We start from the raw sequence: 21133 nt of genomic DNA on the forward strand, positions 1-21133 counted from the left end.
CGTATTCTCGGGCCATGTCCTATGTCAAGCGACAGATGCGAACAACAGTGTGCGACAGCTTCAGACAACATACAACAAAGGTATAGTTGCAGAAGTGTCCTCATGAGCAATGTCCATGGCATTACCCACCCTCTTCTACAACTTGCAACATTTGAATTCAAACGTTTCTGAATCCTGTTGCTGCAGCACAAGCAAAAGTGAGAGTGACATCTATGAGTCTTCTTGGTAAGGCACTGGAGCTGTTATGAAATACATATCACTGATTTTAAGAGAACTATACAGAAAAAAGTCTGATTCTTCCACATCTTACAGCTTGACATCAGCTCGTTTTGTATTATCACGTAATAGGGGGGAGTGTGTGGCAGATATGACACGCGAGTTGGGATGGAAGTCATTAAAGCAAAGATGTTTTTTGTCGCGGCGAGATCTATTTACGAAATTTCAGTCACCAACTTTATCTTCCGAATACGAAAATATTTTGCTGAGTCCAACCTACATATGAAGGAATGATCATCAAAATAAAATAAGAGAAATCAGAGCTCGAATAGAAAGGTTTAGGTGTTCGTTTTTCCTGCGCGCTGTTTGGGAGTGGAATGGTAGAGAGATAGTATGATTGTGGTTCGATGAACCCTCTGCCAAGCACTTAAATGTGAATTGCAGAGTGATCATGTAGATGTAGATGTAGATGTAGATGTAGAAGGACTGAGTTTATATCCGTTAGTCATCATAGTTACTGTGCTGCACAAAATTAAGTAAATAACTGCATGAAATTTTTAAATGTTTGCAGAGGTAAAATCACAGTCCATATGCTTTGTGTATAGTTCATTTTAGGCCATACACTAAAGGATATGAAATATAACCAATATATCAAAACTGTATTTACATTTGAGAGCAGAATGATATATCTTCTCATTCTCAAGATAGTGGTTGTTATATTCACAGATGGGTCACTTGCAGTGTGTCCAAATCCTTTCTTGAGCATCAGGAATCACATGGTCATAAAAATCGTCTTATTTCATAAATGGTTCGGGATAGCAAGACAAGGTTTCTTGGAAATGACAGCACACAAAAAGGATATATTTTGTTGTATGATTAACATTTGAAATGTTTTTGTCAAATGCTTGAGCAGAGGAAAAACAAGACTCCCTATAAATTACATAATGAAACTTTGTCTGAATTTTCATAGCAAAACACAGTGAGAAATGGGCAAATTGGGTAGCAAAGCAACCACTATGAGATATAGTTTTGCAAGAAAATATTTAATTGCTTGAAATTAATCAGGGTAATTAAGGAAAACTTAATTACTGATGTGAGAAAAAACTGAAATATGTCAAGAATAGCTTCTGTTAGGTATGTAAATGAAATGTCAAAAAGTTCATCTGGTGCATAGAAAGATAAATCGGTGTGATATTTAACTGTCAAAATAAAAGAAGAAAAATCAGTCAAATGTAGTGTGAAATGATTTGTCTAAAAGAAATAAAATAGATCAGAGAAACATTTGACATACCTTCGAATGAAGCTAGAAATCACGTACAGAAAATGAGGTGCATCAAATATTTCTCTAATGTTTTTTTTTTATTTCTTATCTTTAGATAAATCATTTCACAAAACATTTGCCTTTCTTTTCAAAAAATTTGTATGCTTTACACATGCAGACTATTTAGATTACCTGGAGCACTTGGCCTTAACACTGATTGCTGATGAATTACATTCCCAACAATCAAATATCAATAAAATTTCATGGTTGTTCATCATGTTTTATTAGAATTTTAATATGTGCAATATACTGGGATAGGTGTGTATACACTTGCTCTAAGTACTTTGACAAGACCTTAAAATATACTTTGGGATGCAATGTAAACAGTATAGTACACAGAACACGTGACAGGATTGTAGCCAAGTCAATTAATACTTTGCTGTGCGCACAGCTCATACAAATCTATTTGCTTGGCACCGGCAGCGCTAAGTCAGATTAGTTGGCTTGTTGCTGGCTGTTCTTGAAATTATTGGGATATTATAAATTGTTAAGTTTTCTAATCTCATCGCTAGTTCTCATAAGTTCTCAACCCTGTTCCCCTACTTTCATGAAATTTCGAAGGTATACAGAAGTAAATAAATACAAAATTTGTTTGTTTCATATATTTGTTTATTTGAATTTTTTTGGTACTTGGTATTCTCTTTCATATGATATGCAGAAAAACAGTCTCCAAGATGTAACGCAACTGCAAAAAACTTGCACATTAAGTTTGTTGTTGTTTTTTTGTTTTTGGAACATACATGGCAGTTTCTTTGTTTTCGTTTATTCGTTTTGGAAATAAGTATTAGTTGGTGTTGCCTTATGTGACTGGAAAGTCTGTCAACTGGATCATGATGAGATGTACGTGATGTAGTGATGAACTCCAAGTTTTGCTCAGCAGCAGGTATATGATCTTTTATCCACGAATCAGACACTTTCAATAAAAAATCGTGGAATTGGAGACTCTTGTGTTCTGTATTGAAATATTGCCATGTACAGAATGCATTAAATAATGCACAATTAAAGAGGTACATGCAAATCTTTGACCATTTTTTAGTTTTCCTGAACTGAAATAATGGTCTGCCCAATCCACTCCTTTCATGTATTTGTTGTAGTCTAATAAAATTTCAGGTTTTTTTAATTGTGTAATTGGTTTTCTACATTTTCTTTGAGTGTCAGTCAAAGTGGAATTATGTATTGTAGAGATCATTCATATCATTTTAGTTTTCAAAGCTCTCCATACTTGTGCCAGTACTTCACCTTTCCATTGATGACAAGCTTTAAACACATTGACTTTTGTGCACTTTAATTTTTACAGAAATCCTCTATTTTGCCATATCATTCTACACACTTCAATTTTCTTTTAAAGTAACTTCTCTGAAAGTTCTATACTGTTATAATAATTATCCATGTAGAGGTGTCCATAAGAAGGTGTTAATAGTTCCATCACTGTTTTTGCTAAAGGCTGTCCACTGCTGGAATAGATCTTGAATCAGGAAATGCGTCCCATACTGAAATTACACAGCATCCAAATGAGTATGCCATATTTCGTAATTTTCGATGGATTGTAAACTTTAAAACTTAACCATCCACATCACAGTATCATTTCTTCATCAATTGAGATAATTTGACTTGGGATAAAGGTTTCTTTAAAGTTTTTGGAAAAATAATCATTTAAAAATAGCAATTTGAAAAGCCAGTGAGCATTATCCAGTTTAATGTTGTTGCCAGAAAAATATAAAAATGATAATATTTGTCTGAATCGGTTGCAGGACATCATTTTGCAAAATATCGGTGTGTCTATCAATGGATTTGTTGAGCAATAATCATCAACCCTTGCTTTGTTTACAATTCCCATAAGGATAGCAAGCCCAAACCATTTTCGAAGTTCGGGTCCCATAACGTTGACAAACTTGGCATTTTTTTTAAATCTAGTTTCGTTCTATTGCAATTTTTTCGGTAGTACTTGTTGGTTTCAATGCTAATATATTCACTTAGATCGTTCCCAATACATAATTCTACAATATCACTGATGCTTTGTGTATCTTTGTGTAACATGTTTGGACCCGGAGATCCTTCAAATTTATTATTGGTCCTCAGTAAATCAAAGTCTGACCGCCGTGCACTGTCTTCTTTGTACGATTCATCCGAATCAGTTGGCAACAGTAACGTTCACCCAATTCTTCTTGGATGTATTTCACTATCTTCCAATGATTCTGCTTCACTTTCATTTTTTGGGTATCCAATGTCTTCTTACCAATTGACCAAGTTGTCCGGAACGTCAGACAAGATGTCCTCCCATTCATCGTTAAGTAATCATATTGTCTCTTTCCTCTGCCATGATGAAAGCGCACAAGCACTTATAAAAACAAGAAACTTGTTGATGTGTGTAACTTATTGTTATCTAAACAAAACAACAACAGAATGCAAAAAATACTAAAGTGCTGTCGCTGACAACTGTGCGATACTATGCTCACGACACCACTGTGATGTCGGAGGCCACTGAGCGATACTACACACACGACACCATTGTGGTGTCGCTGGACGGCAGGGTGTTGAAATATAAGTAGTATCTGGGACCAAACAATGATCCTGATTGCCGGCGTAAGAGGCTACCATCACACCATGGCACGTACTCCGTAGCATCAGTCATCCTTCCATATTTACTGTAAAAAGCCATTCTTGTGCAATTATTGGCTGTTGACAGTTCAAGATCATGTAACAAATGTTTGTCATTATTATTTATAGCTGAAATAGGCTAAAGTCTCTCTGCTCATCGACGTATATTCAAAGAATTTGTCTGTTGATCTTCATAGTTGACGATATAAATTATGAAAGCCAATATGAAGATACCTGCCTTTGTAAATTTCAAAGCACAGCATTCCTTTATTGCATTATTTTCCTAAATATAGCTAATTTTGTAGCTCCTCTCTCGAGCAGTGGTATTCTGTGGTTTAGGGACACTATTTTATATAAACAGTTGTTTGGCTTTAGTAGCCTTCTTGTGTTGGGTGATCATTGCTCATATGCAGGACACTCGAGCACATCTCCCAATGCTGCCACTTGTTGCTGAGTGTCAGATATTCAGACACTGCTCTCCATAGGATGCTTCCGATACTTACATAGACTGTGGCCTCATGCACTCAAACAACAAAATACAGACTATGTTATCAAGAAGAGTGAAGATTAATAAGTATTTTATGTGGCAATGTTTATACAAATATTGTTTCAAAGAAAAAGAGTGGATATATTAACAATGTGGGGGAAAAAAGGCACAACCAGGTCTGCTGTAACATCAGTAGCTACTGCAGCTAAAGAAAAACAGTTTTATTTGCAAATTTCATTAACAATTACTGGAACAGTCAACAGTACTCATCTCAGTAGAGGTAATCAACCATAGTGTATACTACACATTAAGTAATGAAGTTTGTGCCAGTTTGTACAGTCATTTAGTAGTAATTTAAAAGTTACTGTGAAGCAGAGAGGTCTTTCTCACCATCTCAAAAGCCCTGTTTACATATAAGAAATGAATGTAACTACAAGAAGTATTGGAATTGTGATGTTTTACGCTTTCAGTACACATGGTAATACTTGTAAAACTTAAAATGAAAACATGGAACACAAACACCAGATACTCATTGAGGAGTTTAATTATTCATGCGCCAATTATGTATTGTATACATCCCATGTTGTCCATGCTCGTGATGTGGCAACCAGCTCTGCATGTATACACTACATGCACTCTGCAGAGAATATTCCTCATGCCTTGTGTGTGCACAAGCAAAACAATCCTGTCATTGACTTTCGAACCATCAGTGGAGATGCCTGTCAAATTTAGGTACTCATAGAGAACTGAGCAGAACAGGTATCTGAGAATGGTGAGATCAGCATTTTTCTTAGGGCCACAGAAGATGTCCACCCAGAGGACAAGGTACACACTACAGGGAGTGTCAAGAGGAAACACAGTGGGCACAGACAAGAGGGGCTACTGGATGTCGCTGTATAGGGCTTCCAGTCATATCCCAGCTGGTATACCCAGTTTTCAGTGATTTGTGAACTGTTGATAGTGAAACAGAGCTGAGTAAGGTGGATGGGTACGTATCTGACAGTGTGTGACCACACAGCTCTCCAAGAGTTGCTGGCCTCTGATCCTCAGAGGTGGCACAGCAGCTTCCAACAGAAGACTGTCCAACAGAAGACTGTCCTACAGAGCTTGTACAGAAGGTTCCAGTTGCCAACTGCACACCACTGTGGTTGACAGAATCTAACAAGCTCAGTACTGATGAAGCTGCTGACCCATAGGCAACACATCCATAATGTAGTTGAGATAAAAACAAAGCTCTATAAAAACACAGAACTACTGTGCAGTCTATGCCCCAGGAGGTGCTGGTGTGAAACCTGAAGGTTTTTAACTTCCTCATGCAATTTGCCTTGAACTGGCACACATGCGGTAACTGCGTTAACTTATTTTCAGATAAGCCTAAAAGTTTGAAAATTTCATTGACTTCAAGTAAATGGCTACCGGGGTAAAGTTCTGGGCGAGGATGCACAGTCCTGAGTCAACAGAAGTGCACGACACTAGTTATCATGTGAGAAAATTGATATTCATGATTCAGAGCTCAATTATGTACTTTCTGTAGGGCTCCCTGAAATTGGCACTCTGTGGTGCACAATGACGGAGTGCTGTAATACAGACAAAGTGACGATGACACCGTGGGTCCTACTGCAGTCACAATAGTATTTATTGTGAGGGCAAAGACGGTTATGATCAGAACAGATTCCTGAGAGATGAAAGTTTCCTTTGTTTATTAGTTGCTGATGGTTGAACCTATCCAGACCCTGAATTGTTGGATACAAATGGGTGAACAGCCCCAGAAGCCCTACTTGTGCAGTGTAGACAGGACTCCGATGGCACAAGGTGGTATCATATGCCCCCTGTAGGTTAAAGAACACACTGATCAGGTGTTGGGGACACGTGCAAGCATTGCTCATTGCCGATTCCAAGGAATTCAGTTGATCTGTGGAGGACCGGAATGTCCATAAGCCACTTTACAACATATGTCCTCTGGCTTCCATGCACCATAAAAGGCGCCAGTTGACCAATCTTTCAAATAATTTGCACAGCCTGTTTGTTAGAGACTCTCACCAATAATAAGCCAACATTCTTGGGCCTTTTCCTAATTCTAGGAAGCGTATAATAATAATTATTATTTCCTGCCATTGGGAGGGAACCTCCCCTTCTCACCAAATACAACTGAAACACCTGAGGATGTGTATTATGTTGTAACTGCAAAGGTGTTTAAGCATTTGATTGTGGATTTTATCAGGTCCAGGGGCTGGCTCTCTATCCACACACTGCTGAAGTGCTTCAGAACTCCTATTCACTAAAAGGAACACTGTATGATTCAAAGCCTTGTGCATGGAAAAATAAGAAGTTTCTATCCACCTGGCATTTCAAGATCAGGAATGTAAGATAGTAGTTACTGCGTGCAGATACTGCAGCCAAACGTACTGAAAAAACATTCAGCAATGACAACAAGATCAGTACCGATGTCACCTTTGGGGTAGATGCCGGGAACTGCAGACAATGAATGGCAGCATATGCTTTGAGTTTAGTCCATACATGAGACGATGTGGTGTGGGTCCTCATAGACGAAAGATAATTTTTCCAACACTTGCACTTTCTCTTCTTTATCAAAAACTGTGCCTTTATCTGAAGTTTCTTGAATGCTATTAAATGTTCAGTACAGAATGAGTGCTGAGATGCTACGGCTACAGACTGTAATGTCTATGGCTGAGAATATCTCGTGGGCCACAGTGAAATGTGTTGTGGCTCCAGTATTAAGGAAGCAGAATAACCAGTTCTCAAATTAACTGCTCTATTACTTGACCCCTGCTGGAAGTGGTTTGGCTTGTGAACACTGAAGTCCCCCACCTGGAGGAAGGGTGGAGGCAGCTGTTCCACTAGGTCCACCAGCTCATGATATGGTATAGATCTGTCTGGGGCTAGACAGATATTACATACCATTACCTTAAGTAACAGGTAGACACAAGCAACTGCTGCTTCTAACAAGATGGTTAGTGACACCTGCTCACAGCAAGGTCAGACTGTATGAGCATGAAGACTCATTCAGACACCCTCCTGGCATAAAAGCAATTTGTGCAGTAGGATCTGTAATCTTCAGTAGTAGAGGATTGGGCTTCTGAGAACAGCGTCTCTTGAAGTGCTGTGACAACTGCAAAGGAAGTAGCCATTAAGTGATGGAGTTTGGCCATGTGGCAATGGTAGCTGTTTTAATTCCATTGAAGAAACATTACACTGAGATCTGAGGGAGCGGAAGAGGGGAAACAACAGTATGAATTACTTTGCTGCAGAGTCCTTCTACACATGAATTTGTAGTTCTTCATTGGTATATAGGCTTGGCCCAGGAGGAGGAGGAGGAGGAGGAGGAGGAGGGGGGGGGGGGGGTGAGGATGGAAGCTAGTTCAACCAGAGCAGCAGAACTCCTTTTAATGTTTGATTTATCTTTCTTGTCCTTGTGAGGTTTCAGCATATGTGAGGATTTTCCTGTCTTTATTTCTGGGGCAGAGGAGGACTTTGATTTTCTGTGACCAACAGCTTGTAACTGTGTCAGCCGCTGGGTGGTGGTAGACTCCTAGTCTGTTTCATCCTGAGAGCTGAGGACAAAGAAACTGTGACTATGCCAATGGGTGATTGCAACCAGAGCAGTGGGTGAGGGAGGTCAAAGGAACTGGGCAAACTGTTCACCTCCAATTCTTTTTGCCTGACTTATCCCATGGCATGTCCAAAGATGGAAACACCATGGTTGGGACTCGGCATTAAAATCTAGCTTTTTACCCACTGAGAGGGCTGTGCTGACACATCTACTGGTATGGGTGATTTGATCAGTTTCACTGTGGATCATCCACCTCGATGACGCTCACTCTGACCCTAGGTTCTCCTCATGGGTGCCACTCCATCACAGCAAAGCCTATCAGGCATAGTAGCCACTCCCCAGAATCCCAGTGCCCCAATATTGGACAGACACCTATCCTCAGCACCTGTGGGGAGGTTGAAAGCTCAGACATCAGCAGCACAATCCCTGCTTTGTCAGAGAGCTACAACCATGAGAATGGAATACCCTGTTTGAAAGTCTTAATGTAGAAGCAGTTAAATACAGGAAGCAAAAGATGACCTACAACTTGCACAGAAACAACACTGCAGCTGTAAGAAATAAAGGACATGGAATGGAAGCAGTGGTTGAGAAGGGAGTGAGACAAGGTTGCAGCTTATTTCAACATTAGCAAATCTGTACACTGACTGAGCAATAAACTGTAGTTACCCTGTAACAATACTAGTCACTTCCTTTCCTGTTCCATTTGCAAATAGAGTGGGGGAAAAATGACTGCCTATATGCCTCCATATGAGCCTTAATTTCACGCATTTTACCTTCATGGTCCTTACACACAATGAAGGTTGGTGGCAGTAGAATTGTTCAGCAATCAGCTTCAAATGCCGATTCTATAAATTTTCTCAACAGTGTTTCTCGAAAAGAACATTGTGTTCCCACCATGGAGTCCCACTTGTGCTCCTGGTAACACTTGCATGTTGTTCGAACATACTGCTAACAAATCTAGCAGCCCACCTTGGAAGGAGTGGAAACTGTCTCTTAAAAAGGTGTTAGGTAACAAATCTAGCAGCCCACCTTGGAAGGAGTGGAGACTGTCTCTTAAAAAGGTGTTAAGAGCATTTTTATCAGCTTTTTTAAATATATGTACTTTGTGTTTCTTTTTTATGTTTGTGGGTGTTACAGTATTCAGCCTAGCAGCAACTGCTTTGTTGTCACTCGCTAATCCCTGTTCATCATGATACTCCCCATTTGTCCAGGATAATTTTTTTAAGAGGTCGAGTATGCCTTTGCAGCCATTTATGCTTCGAGTGGGCTTATGAACTAATTGTTCAAAATAATTTCCTGATAAAGCATTCAGTACAATTTTGGATGGCGTGTTATGCCTGCTGCTGGCTTTAAATGTATAATTTTTCCAGCACTTTGACGGTAGATTAAAGTTGCCACCAACTATAGCTGTATGAGTGGGGTACCTATTTGAAATGAGACTCTAGTTTTCTTTGAACTGTTCAGCAATTATATCTTCTGAGTCAGGGGTTGGTAAAACAATCCAATTAATAGTTTAGTCCTATTGTCAAGTATAAGCTCCACTCGTACTATTTCACAGGAACTATCCAATTCAATTTCACTAGAAGGTAAACTACTTCTGACAGCAATACAGACTCCACCACCAACTGTATTTGATCTATCCTTTCTGAACACTGTTAGGTCATTCGAAAAGATTTCGGCTGAACTTATTTCCAGCTTTAGCCAGATTTCTGTACCTGTAACTTTTTGAGTTTCAGTGTTTTCTATTACGGCTTGGAGCTCCAGTTCTTTCCCAACACAGCTATGACAATTTACAACTACAATACCGATCATTTCTACAACTACCTTACTGAGTTTTACCTGCCCCCTTTTAGATGGATGCCCTTTCTGTGGTTCCCTGAGACCCACTAACCTAAAAAACCACCCAGTCCCTTCCACACTGCCCCTGCTACCCGTGTGTAATGGACTCCTGATGGTGCAAGTCAAGGAATCTGCAGCCTACACTGTCACAGAACTGCCTTATCCACCGATTGAGACCCTCCACTAAGCTCTGCACCAAAGGACCACAGTCAGTTCTGTCGATGGTGCTGCATATGGTGAGCTCCACCTTAATCTCACAAGCAAGACTGGCAGTCTTTACTATTTCTGCTAGCTGCCCAAAACTAGAGACAATCTCCTATGATCCAAAGCAACACACATCATTGTTACAGACATGGGCCACCACCTGCAGTTGGCTGCATCCTGTACTCTTCATGGCATCCAGAAGCACCCTTTCCATATCCAGAATGACCCCCCCCCCCCCCCCCCCCCCCCAGTATGCACATGGAGTGCACACTGGATTCCTTCCCCTCCTTGGCAGCCATGTTCCCAAGAGACCCCATTATACACTTAATGCCGGAGCTCCCAACTATTAGCAAACTCACCCTCTGTGAATGCCCATACCTTGTGGGCCGAGAAGCTTCCTCTGGAACAGGGTGGATGACTGCATCTGGCTCACAGACTTCGTCAGCCACAGATAATGCCCAAAACCTGTTCGTGAAATGAACCAGGGAAGCCCTATGGTCAGCCCCTCAGAGAGTCTTTAACTGTCTGACAGACTTTGGAATCATCTCCCGCTCAACCACGGATGAGAGGTCAACCACAGTGGAGGCAGTATCCGGGGTGGCCACAGCAGTGGACCAATCGGGGGCAAGTAGGTTGTGCTCGGGGAACAAGTGGGTCATGCTCGACGTCCCTCGCTTCCCCACATCTGACCCCACACAGTGATGACCCTTGGCAGCAATCTCAAACTGTGTGACAGAAGCCAACACTGCCTGGAGCTGTGAGCAAAGGGTCACCAACTCAGCTTGCATCTGTACACAGAAAGCACAAATCCTATCCCTTTCTGAAGTCGCTCCTGTTTGAAACTCGTAAAAATATGTAATAAATGAATGGTGTATTCGCCTTATTAGCAGCAGAACATGAGCGGCTCTGTCACCGATGGTCTAACCAACACTGAGCTGTTCTATGCAAAACAAACAAAAGCCTGTACAATACAAGGGTCAATAGCAATGGCGGTACTGTACACTACACTGTTTTTAAAATAAAAGGTTGTTCCTAGTAACCACACAAACGCACAAGAAATTACAAAAATATGCTAGTAACTGCACAGGTAACGGAAAATAAGTCGCTCCTGTTTGAAGCTTGTAAAAATATGCAATAAACAAACGGTGTACTTGCCTTTTTAGCAGCAGGAACTCATGGTGCACTCTCACTGATGGTCTAACAAACATCAACCAAAGTAAAAGAAGAGTAATGGCTTCTAGTAAAATTATGACAGGTGATGCTGAGGGAATAATAGTAAGAAATCACACACTAGAAGTTGTACACTAATTTTGTTATTTGGACAGTGAGATAACTGCCAATGGCTGGGGTAGAAAGGCTATAAAATGCAGACTGGCAATAGGAGGAAAACATGGACAATAAACAGAACCAGAAATTACCATTATAGGGAATAGCAGATCTAGGAAGTAGTTTATGGCATTACTCTTGCTGATGATCTAATTGTTGATTGCTGATGGTGAGAACACACTCCGAACAGCTGCTCTTACTTTATCCGCAACAGCTAAGTTGTATACTCTGCTAGGATCTTCAAATAAGACACAAATTATGGTTTTCAGGGGACAGAAGCCAATTCCAAACAAAATAATAATAAATGATCAGAAAATAAAGTAAAATCTTTCATCTTACAAAATAATATTCGTTCATGACAGAAATGAACATACAAAACAAAGTAGAAAGATTTAATTACTTTCAAGAAACAATCTGTAGAACCCTCAGAAGTAAAGCAAGAAAGGAAATTTTACTAATCTACAAAATGGTGTTAGTACCAATGGAATATAACAAAAAGAAACGAACAAAGAATACAGATATAGGACATGCTATTCTGAAGAATAGTAGCTGGGTACACACTATCTGAAAGAAATATGAATGCTGACATCAGGGAAGTGCTGAGAGTGAAAAAGCTTGAACAAGCAGATTAAGGACTACAGGAACAACTGCAAGGACCATGTCACAGGAATGTAAGATAGCAAAATTATGGAATTCATGATGAATTATTACTCAATGGGCAGAATATCTTTAGGAAGCACAGGGAAAAGGTGGAAACAGTAATGATGTCATCCAGATGGGTGTAACAGGTGAATACCTAACACATGCAAGAGGAGGAGGAGGAGGAGGAGGAGGAGGAGGAGGAGGAGGAGGAGGAGTAGAATAGATGGCAAATGAAGAGGAACTTGGGAGAAAAGAACTGTTTGGCACAACCTGACTAAAAGAAGCAATGATTGTAAGACATATCCTAAGGTTTCAAGGATTAGTCAATTTGGTAATGGAGGGAAGTATTGGCAGTAAAAATTTTAGAGGGAAACCGAAGTTTGACCATAGTAAGCTGGTTAAATAAGTGTATGTTGCAGTAACTATACAGAGATGGAGGGTCTTTTACAGAATTGGCTAACGTGGAGAACTGCATCAAACCAGTCTCTGGAATTAAGACCATAACAACAACAACATGAAGTTTGTTCTCCCCCTCCCTCCTCCCCCAAAAAACTATACATGCATGTAATCAAGACATACGAAGAACTACAAAACCTCAATGACACATGTATTACAAAAATGACTTAAAACTTGAGAAACACTTACATAATTGAGTCAGATGTGTTCCCTAAACCAATTAAGTACACACTCATGTATCAACATGTTAAATAAACAGCAAAAGTTTAAAACATGTGCAGCTATTTTCATTTTACAGTTAACAGTGAAGTATTTGTACCTGTGCACTGTGGTCAGTCCGTCTTGAGGGTACCAGGGTCGATTCCTTTGAGATTCATCTGAAGAGGACTGTGACTCAATATCACTTCGTAGATAAACCCGCCTTCCACTTTGTGCTCGTCTTCGCAGTGGTAACATGCCCCTAGACGACTGGGTATCTCTGTCATCTGCTACATTACTCTCGTAATCAGAGTCCGCATTAGGTGCTAAGAAGTTGTTAGAATCTAAGTTCCCAGAAGGTGAGCGTCTAAACCGAGAGCTTAATGTAGTATGTGTTACACTAAGCCCAGGGACTGTCACTTCTTCACGAGACAAAGAAAGTGTATTGGAGGCAGATGAATCAGAATTAGTGTTTAGTGTGAGTGCAGGCACACTTGTATCAGGTTGACCTGTAGTATGTTGTTGGGCAGCTCTATTTTGCTGTTGTCCATCTATCTCCATAACTTCATGAGTGCCCCTTGCTTCATTTCTTGCAGTATTAGTTAAAGTGACACTACTGCATTGATCAGAGGCAGAAGAATTCTGTTCTCTTGTAGGTGTGGAGGTAGAAGCCTGGGAACTTGGCTGTGCACTATCTTCTGACACTGTCGCTGATTGTGAGGAACTTTCTCCTACACTGCCTGAATTTCGAAACAGTTGATCATGTTGAGCAAAACTCTGATCTGATGATTGATGTTGGTATGCACCAGATACTCCAAGATTCGAATTTTGTATAATAACAGAATGCAATGGTGCTATTAACTCTGCTCCCAATGCTTGTATGGTAGATGATGAGTTACTTTCTGTTGTGGAATTCTGCACTCCATCTATCTGCTCTGAAAAATTAGACTGGCTTCCATCTACTGACAATGATGGCTGCAGAGCTGACTCTACAATGGAATCAGCCAGATTTTCTGCAGCTGAATTTTGTGTAAATAATGGACGACGCGCTATTGTTCTTATATTTGGTCTGGTTCCTGCAGTAGCTCCCGTTTCACCTGTAATAAGAATTACAATCAAGTTATTTTCACAAACACACAATAAGGGAGAAAACGAGGGGGGGTGCGGTTAGCAAATGAGAGAGGGGGAGGGAGGGAGTTGTTATGGAGGGGGGGGGGGGGAGTTGTTATGGAGGGGGGGGGAGTTGTTATGGAGGGGGGGGGAAGTGTTATGGAGGGGGGGGGAGTTGTTATGGAGGGGGGGGGAGTTGTTATGGAGGGGGGGGGGAGTTGTTATGGAGGGGGGGTGGAGTTGTTAGGGAGGGGGGGGGAGAGTTGTTATGGAGGGGGGGGGTGGAGTTGTTAGGGAGGGGGGGGAGTTGTAGGGAGGGGGAGTTGTTAGGGAGGGGGGGGAGTTGTTAGGGAGGGGGGGGGAGTTGTTAGGGAGGGGGGGGGAGTTGTTAGGGAGGGGGGGGGGGGAGTTGTTAGGGAGGGGGGGGGGAGTTGTTAGGGAGGGGGGGGGAGTTGTTAGGGAGGGGGGGGGAGTTGTTAGGGAGGGGGGGGGAGTTGTTAGGGAGGGGGGGAGTTGTTAGGGAGGGGGGGGGAGTTGTTAGGGAGGGGGGGGGGAGTTGTTAGGGAGGGGGGGGGAGTTGTTAGGGAGGGGGGGGGAGTTGTTAGGGAGGGGGGGGGAGTTGTTAGGGAGGGGGGGGAGTTGTTAGGGAGGGGGGGAGTTGTTAGGGAGGGGGGGAGTTGTTAGGGAGGGGGGGAGTTGTTAGGGAGGGGGGGAGTTGTTAGGGAGGGGGGGAGTTGTTAGGGAGGGGGGGAGTTGTTAGGGAGGGGGGGAGTTGTTAGGGAGGGGGGGAGTTGTTAGGGAGGGGGGGAGTTGTTAGGGAGGGGGGGGAGTTGTTAGGGAGGGGGGGGAGTTGTTAGGGAGGGGGGGGGAGTTGTTAGGGAGGGGGGGGAGTTGTTAGGGAGGGGGGGGGAGTTGTTAGGGAGGGGGGGAGTTGTTAGGGAGGGGGGAGGAGTTGTTAGGGAGGGGGGAGTTGTTAGGGGGGGGGGAGTTGTTAGGGGGGGGGGAGTTGTTAGGGAGGGGGGGGAGTTGTTAGGGAGGGGGGGAGTTGTTAGGGAGGGGGGGAGTTGTTAGGGAGGGGGGGAGTTGTTAGGGAGGGGGGGAGTTGTTAGGGAGGGGGGGAGTTGTTAGGGAGGGGGGGAGTTGTTAGGGAGGGGGGGAGTTGTTAGGGAGGGGGGGAGTTGTTAGGGAGGGGGGGAGTTGTTAGGGAGGGGGGGAGTTGTTAGGGAGGGGGGGAGTTGTTAGGGAGGGGTGAGGGGGAGAGGGGGAGAGGGGGAGAGAGAGAGAGAGAGAGAGAGAGAGAGAGAGAGAGAGAGAGAGAGAGAGACTTAGCAGTCTGGCAGAAATGCTGGGACATGTGCATCACTTCTAATGATGGGGAGGATCATTCATTACTGAACAGCCCTCACACACAAAATCAACGATGTTTCAACATTTATTTCAATGTATTTCCAGTTCTGTTGAAGTCATTCATTCCTCAACATATCACGAAATTCTTCTCTTAGACCCCATCACTGACCCAAGAAATAAATCTTTGTTATCTTACTTCCTTGGAAGTACAGTCTCATGGAAGGCAACAACATCCTCCTAAAGGCACTTACCAACATTATCGCTCACCTCTAAATAATTTTAAAGTCATCATTTCAATAACGCATGTGATAAAAGTTCTGCAAAATATGGTCTCTAATATTACCACTTTGAAATGCTGGAGAATTCACACTCAATTCAGTTCTAATAACTATGTTTTGATAAGTTCCTGTCATTCCCAATGCCACTGATGAACTATTTTTGCACCATCAGAATTATAAATTTCCTTGCACTTAATGAGACAAAGGTCAAGAAAAGAAACAAACAAAGCAGTATACAATATGACTATTATAACTATGCACCCTTCATGGGCAATGCTGGGAACAAAAGCACAAGATCACTAGGGCGTATGAGCTGCAGCAGGGGGGAAGGAGTGGTGAAGTGGGGCAGGACCAAGTCCCATCTCCTCCTTGCAGGACAAGCAGCACACTGGAATCAACAGTGAATTCAAAATGCCTAAGACAATGCCATGGTGCATTCCATTGTTTCCTATCTAAGCCTGGCAATGGATTGAAGCAATTCATGCTGACCCTTAAGTCAACCAATTTCCAAGTATTTCTCTATTCCCAGAGAAGTGTCAAGATTTAGTGTGCATATAGTAACTGACATAAGATGCTGTTGGTGTGGGCATCTGCTCACTAGCAGTGCTTACAAACATTATGCAGTTAACTTTCTCGCATCCTGGACTCTACAGCTCAGAATCAATAGAAGTCTCTGGAAGTTTGAACAATTTGTGCCATTACTTCTGAACCATGGCACCTATTATGAAAAAATCTTAACTACATGGTCAATGTTAGCATATTAATTTGAGAAAAAATGCAATAGCTATAATTTACGGGGAGATGATGTCAAGTGGTATGTGGTGTACAGCTTACAAGGTATTGGTTACACTAGGACTTCATAGCACAGCTAAGATTTAACAGCATATTTCACTCTGTATGATGTAATACAGAATCTTATTTCATGTTGCCATTGAGTATCTACATACAACAAATGTCATACTCATGTTTATGTAATACAATTCAATAGAATATAGTTCTTTCATTGAAAAAATGACAGACAAGTGTTTACCATTCCATCGACATTGAGGTCGTTAGAGGTGGAGCTGAAGCTCTGATTATGGAATGATGGGGAAGGAAATCATCCATGCCCTTTTCAAAAGGAACCACACCACCCTGGCAATTGCCTGGAGTGATTTAGGGGAATCGCAGAAAACCTAAATCTAGATGGTCGGACAGGGATTTTAAGTATTTTTCTCCAGAATGAGAGTTCAGTGTGCTAACCAATATGCCACCTCACTTTATCTCTCATCAGGTCCGTCATGTCATGTAATCAGTCACCACCACTATCTGTGAACTTCTAACCCATATTTCACATATTTTCTTAGATATATGTCTTGTGTGCAGAGTTTGGCATATTTCTCCAAGACTTCTAATCACTTTTGTTCATGTGCATAATTTTTTCTGTAGACATAAAAACTCTTTGATGTATTTATGAACTGGAAAATCAGAGAAAAATTAACCAGAAGAAACTGATACAAACACTAACTCTAGAGTTTTCATAAAAAAAACATATGAACTACCAAGTGTTCATGAAATGTAAACTTGCGTAAGAGCAAGGGTTTCGTATTAAAAGCCAGTACAATTAATAAAATTACTTATTGATGTTTTATGAAGTACGTGCTTAAAATGTAAATGTAATATCCCACATTGGAAAATCCAGGATAGAATAATGAAAATATTATGAAAAGGATAGTTGCTACTCACACTCACTATATAGCAGAGATGCTGAGTTGGAGATAACAGGCCTTCATCAGAATTACACACACACACACACACACACACACACACACACACACACTTGGCAGCCAGAGACTGTCGTTGTCATCATCATCAGTGTGTGTGTGTGTGTGTGTGTGTGTGTGTGTGTGTGTGTGTGTAATTCTGTTGAAGGCCTGTTTGGCCGAGCTTTGTCTGACAGTTTTTTTATTGTGACTATCTATGGTTCAGCATCCCTGCTATGTGGCGAGTACCAACTATCCTTTTCATAATACTGTCTTAGTATCCCACATTTACACTTTCCCATAATTTACATAACTTTTTAAAGTTCACTGAAAAGTTGAGGGGGAGGGAGGTGACACTGTGTGTTCATAAAATATATCCCCACCTGAAGCATTAGTTCTCTTCATGTTTTTCTTTCTTGTTGTTGCTTCCTCTTGTTTTTTCTTCATCATCTCCTTGCGTTGAGCAAGATCCTCCGCTTTGTACTTACTGAGTTCTGTTATCACATCATGGCAAGTCCCTATAACATAAAAAAAATCAAAAATGTATAGTGAGCAGTTACATCAAGTTTATCTACAATGCTGATGAGCACTGACAAGTGGTAAATGCAAACAGACTAAAATAAGAACAGCAGTGACAAAACCAAAGGATCTATCAATTACAAGTAAATATAAGACACAGTAGATTACAGAAGTTGCTTGTAAATTAGGTGTCAATGGTAGTAGTAGTAGTGTGTGTGTGTGTGTGTGTGTGTGTGTGTGTGTGTGGCGGGGGGGGGGGGGGGGGGGGGGGCATGTGCATGCGCCGCAGGGGGTGGGAAACCACGGAGGGTGCGGAGCCCCTAAAATATCATTAGGCCAGTTTCACAGTATTCAACTCCTCATTGATTTCATCAGTTACTAAATAATGAAAATCAAGCCTTCACAACTTATTCCAGATTTGTAGATGTTAAGAAAAACACCAGTAAATAAAATGATGTAGTTTCTAATGAGTAATGTCTGTTAGGTGTTTGCACATACAGTTCTTCCACTGTCGAGTCACTATTATAAATGTTTTAAGTCGCCTGAACTATGGTGTACAGCACATGGGACATTAGACAAGTTTTAAACTTTTCTGCTCATTCACCTACACCAACTGCTGGCAGCCACTGAGATTTTTCCTAATGTCTTGATGTGAGTATTACTGGGCAGTAAATACTGCTTTGCTCAAGGCTACCCTGTGGCCATCAACGGCAATACATCTGAACTGATTATTGTCTGCAACAACCATTTGTAATGTTTCCAAATGCTGAAAATGTCTTCACATCCACTTCTTTCCCCCCTCTAACTTCTTGAGGGAAAATTTTACCATGCAAAGCCATGAGACATAACTTCAGCTACTTGGAACATTAAAAAACACAGTAGTAGGTAGGGCTAAATGAATACATACAAAAGACCATGGAAAGCCCATTGATAGGGCTGTCCAAGTATTGCCAGAGTCCTTTAATATGGCAAAAAATATTCATTTATTCTTGTACAGTGCCATGTGTGCATTTGCATTGATAATTTTGACATGAGGAAAAAAAACACAATTTGTACACATTGGACAGTTTGTACTGCCACCATCAGCAGGAGCAGATTGACAGTGAATATGTACCTCCTGAATCTGTACTGAGAGCAGCTAAGAGGCTGCCTGATCTCCAGTGTCAGCCCAAGCAATGGACAACCATTCACTCCAATGTCTTTTCTACACAGCACACTATGAAAGGTGACAATTTTCCAAATGTACCTTTTTCTCTCTTAAGATTAAAAAGAGATTGTGGAGCTTTATCTTCTCAGAACTTGCTCTGTTTACCTGCAACCTACTTTAACTGCTGGTAGTATATTTAACACTGCACGAGGAGACTTCTGAAAGTAAGTTACACATTATTATGCCAGGCTGAGTAACTTTTATTGAATACTAGACTACACTTCAAAGTTAAATTGATATATGACACTATTTTTCAACATAGTCATCAAGTCTCTGTAAACAACAGTCAACTTTCTACCAATAGTTCATTTCACTGATGATGGAAATCCTCTCCTTGGTCACAAAGCCATTAGAGAACCACTGTGTTTACCTCCTTATTGTTGGGAAATCTGCATTGCTTTGAATCATTTTCTCAATTGTTGGATAAATCTGTCAGTGGTTGATGTCTGAAATTGTTGGCTCTATTTCACTATGTTTTACACAACATTGCATTTGATTCATATGTCATCAGACACTCAAAGGGAATCTTGTGACAGTTCTGGCCCTGGACCCATAATATTCCATTCCAAGATTCACTCTATAGTTTTTTGAGGTTGCAGTAGCTGAGGTATGACATGAGAGATTGGGGTGATAGGCAGACAACAGATGGTACAGTAACTACCAATTCCATGAGAAGATGCATCATTTTAGTAGGAGAATGATCTAATTAGTTGGTAACTCAGGAGTCAGCAAACCAAACTTTTAAGATATATTTATTAATACTTGATATACTATAAATCTGATTAAATGTTAATAATGCTGAGTACATTCTCAATAATGAGCTTTAATCCTTCTATTTCAGATCTCATTTTTGTAACAATATTTATTAACATTAGTATAATGATATTCAGATGAAGCACTTCATGCATCTTTGGCTCCCACCAAAATGTGCTATGAAGCAAAGTGATTCAGGCCATCTAATCAGTTGAGAATGGGGATTTGAAGGTTATGATTTGTTTTACAGGTGGCACAATTAAGATCTTTGAAGCATGTTGTATAAATTGTATTCAAATATCCCAACTGTGTGCGAAGCAGAGAAGAACACAGCAAAAGTGCTCATCATTTTTGTAAACATATTTTCTACAAGCTATGTAACACAATGTTGTAACTGGTACCAACATGAACTGTGAAATGTGGGACTTTGTAGGTTCATATATGCAAAATGTTTTATCAGCAGTTTATAGCATTATCTGCTTCATGTGTTGTGAATAAAAGAAAAACTATTGGTCTCTCAAATCTGGAACTTACCAGATGATTTAGTAAAATAGTGTCCATACCACCTTACCAGTTATTTTACAGCCACACCGCAAGAACAATGAACTTTCAACCTGAGCACCACATCTGCACAGAGACCAGGACATCTACAGAAGATCTGAGGTTAGTGGAGTATTAAAAAAAAACTCTGTGTTTTACCTTGAAGCAGCAGAACACAACTGGGTCCCTGATATGTCCTACATTTTCAGTACGAATAGAAATGGTTGCATGTCATTTGCAGTAAGACAGTGGATGAAAACCAAAGGAGAAATTAACGTGGAGAATGAGTTTTTATTTCAAAAAAGACTAAAATCATCACACTCAACTGTTAGCTCACATAACGCACCTTGATGGGAATTCCACACTACTAATTTCAATCTCATGTAATTATCAGTCTGTATCTCTTCTCGGTCGTAATCCACCCTTTTTCTTTCCGTAAAAGCATAATCTGTGTGCAATTTTTTATACTTTTTGCCCACAAGGATTGCACTGTCCCACATACTTAAACTATGGAGCAAATTTCTAGTTGCAGCACTATTTCACTCCCACACTGGGATATGTCGTAACTGTGATGCAGCAGAACTCTGTCTGCATGAAACACACAGCCTGTTCTGGCAATACCCCAGTCTTGTTGCAAAATGGCCTTAACATAAGATGACATGCATAGCTTACTTTTTAATTCCCCTCATTGGCCACAAGGAAATCTAATGATCAGCTAGAGATGTATAGGGAATGCGGACAGAGCCCTACATATTTTCTACTAACAACTGTTCTACCCC

At 41.0% G+C, this 21133-nt stretch overlaps 1 protein-coding gene across 1 annotated transcript in view; it reads right to left on the reverse strand.

Moving 5' to 3' along the window:
* LOC124554679 (E3 ubiquitin-protein ligase HUWE1) overlaps positions 1-21133 on the reverse strand; it is a 350828-nt gene that overhangs the window by 63493 nt on the left and 266202 nt on the right. The window contains exons 40-41 of the mRNA XM_047128297.1: positions 17719-17853; positions 12980-13955 (exon numbers count right to left, since the gene is read on the reverse strand). Coding sequence (XP_046984253.1) covers positions 12980-13955; positions 17719-17853 — 1111 coding nt within the window. The remainder of the gene's footprint in view (positions 1-12979; positions 13956-17718; positions 17854-21133) is intronic.

Source organism: Schistocerca americana, chromosome X (assembly GCF_021461395.2).
Source record: "Schistocerca americana isolate TAMUIC-IGC-003095 chromosome X, iqSchAmer2.1, whole genome shotgun sequence".
Classification (NCBI taxonomy): Eukaryota; Metazoa; Arthropoda; class Insecta; order Orthoptera; family Acrididae; genus Schistocerca; species Schistocerca americana.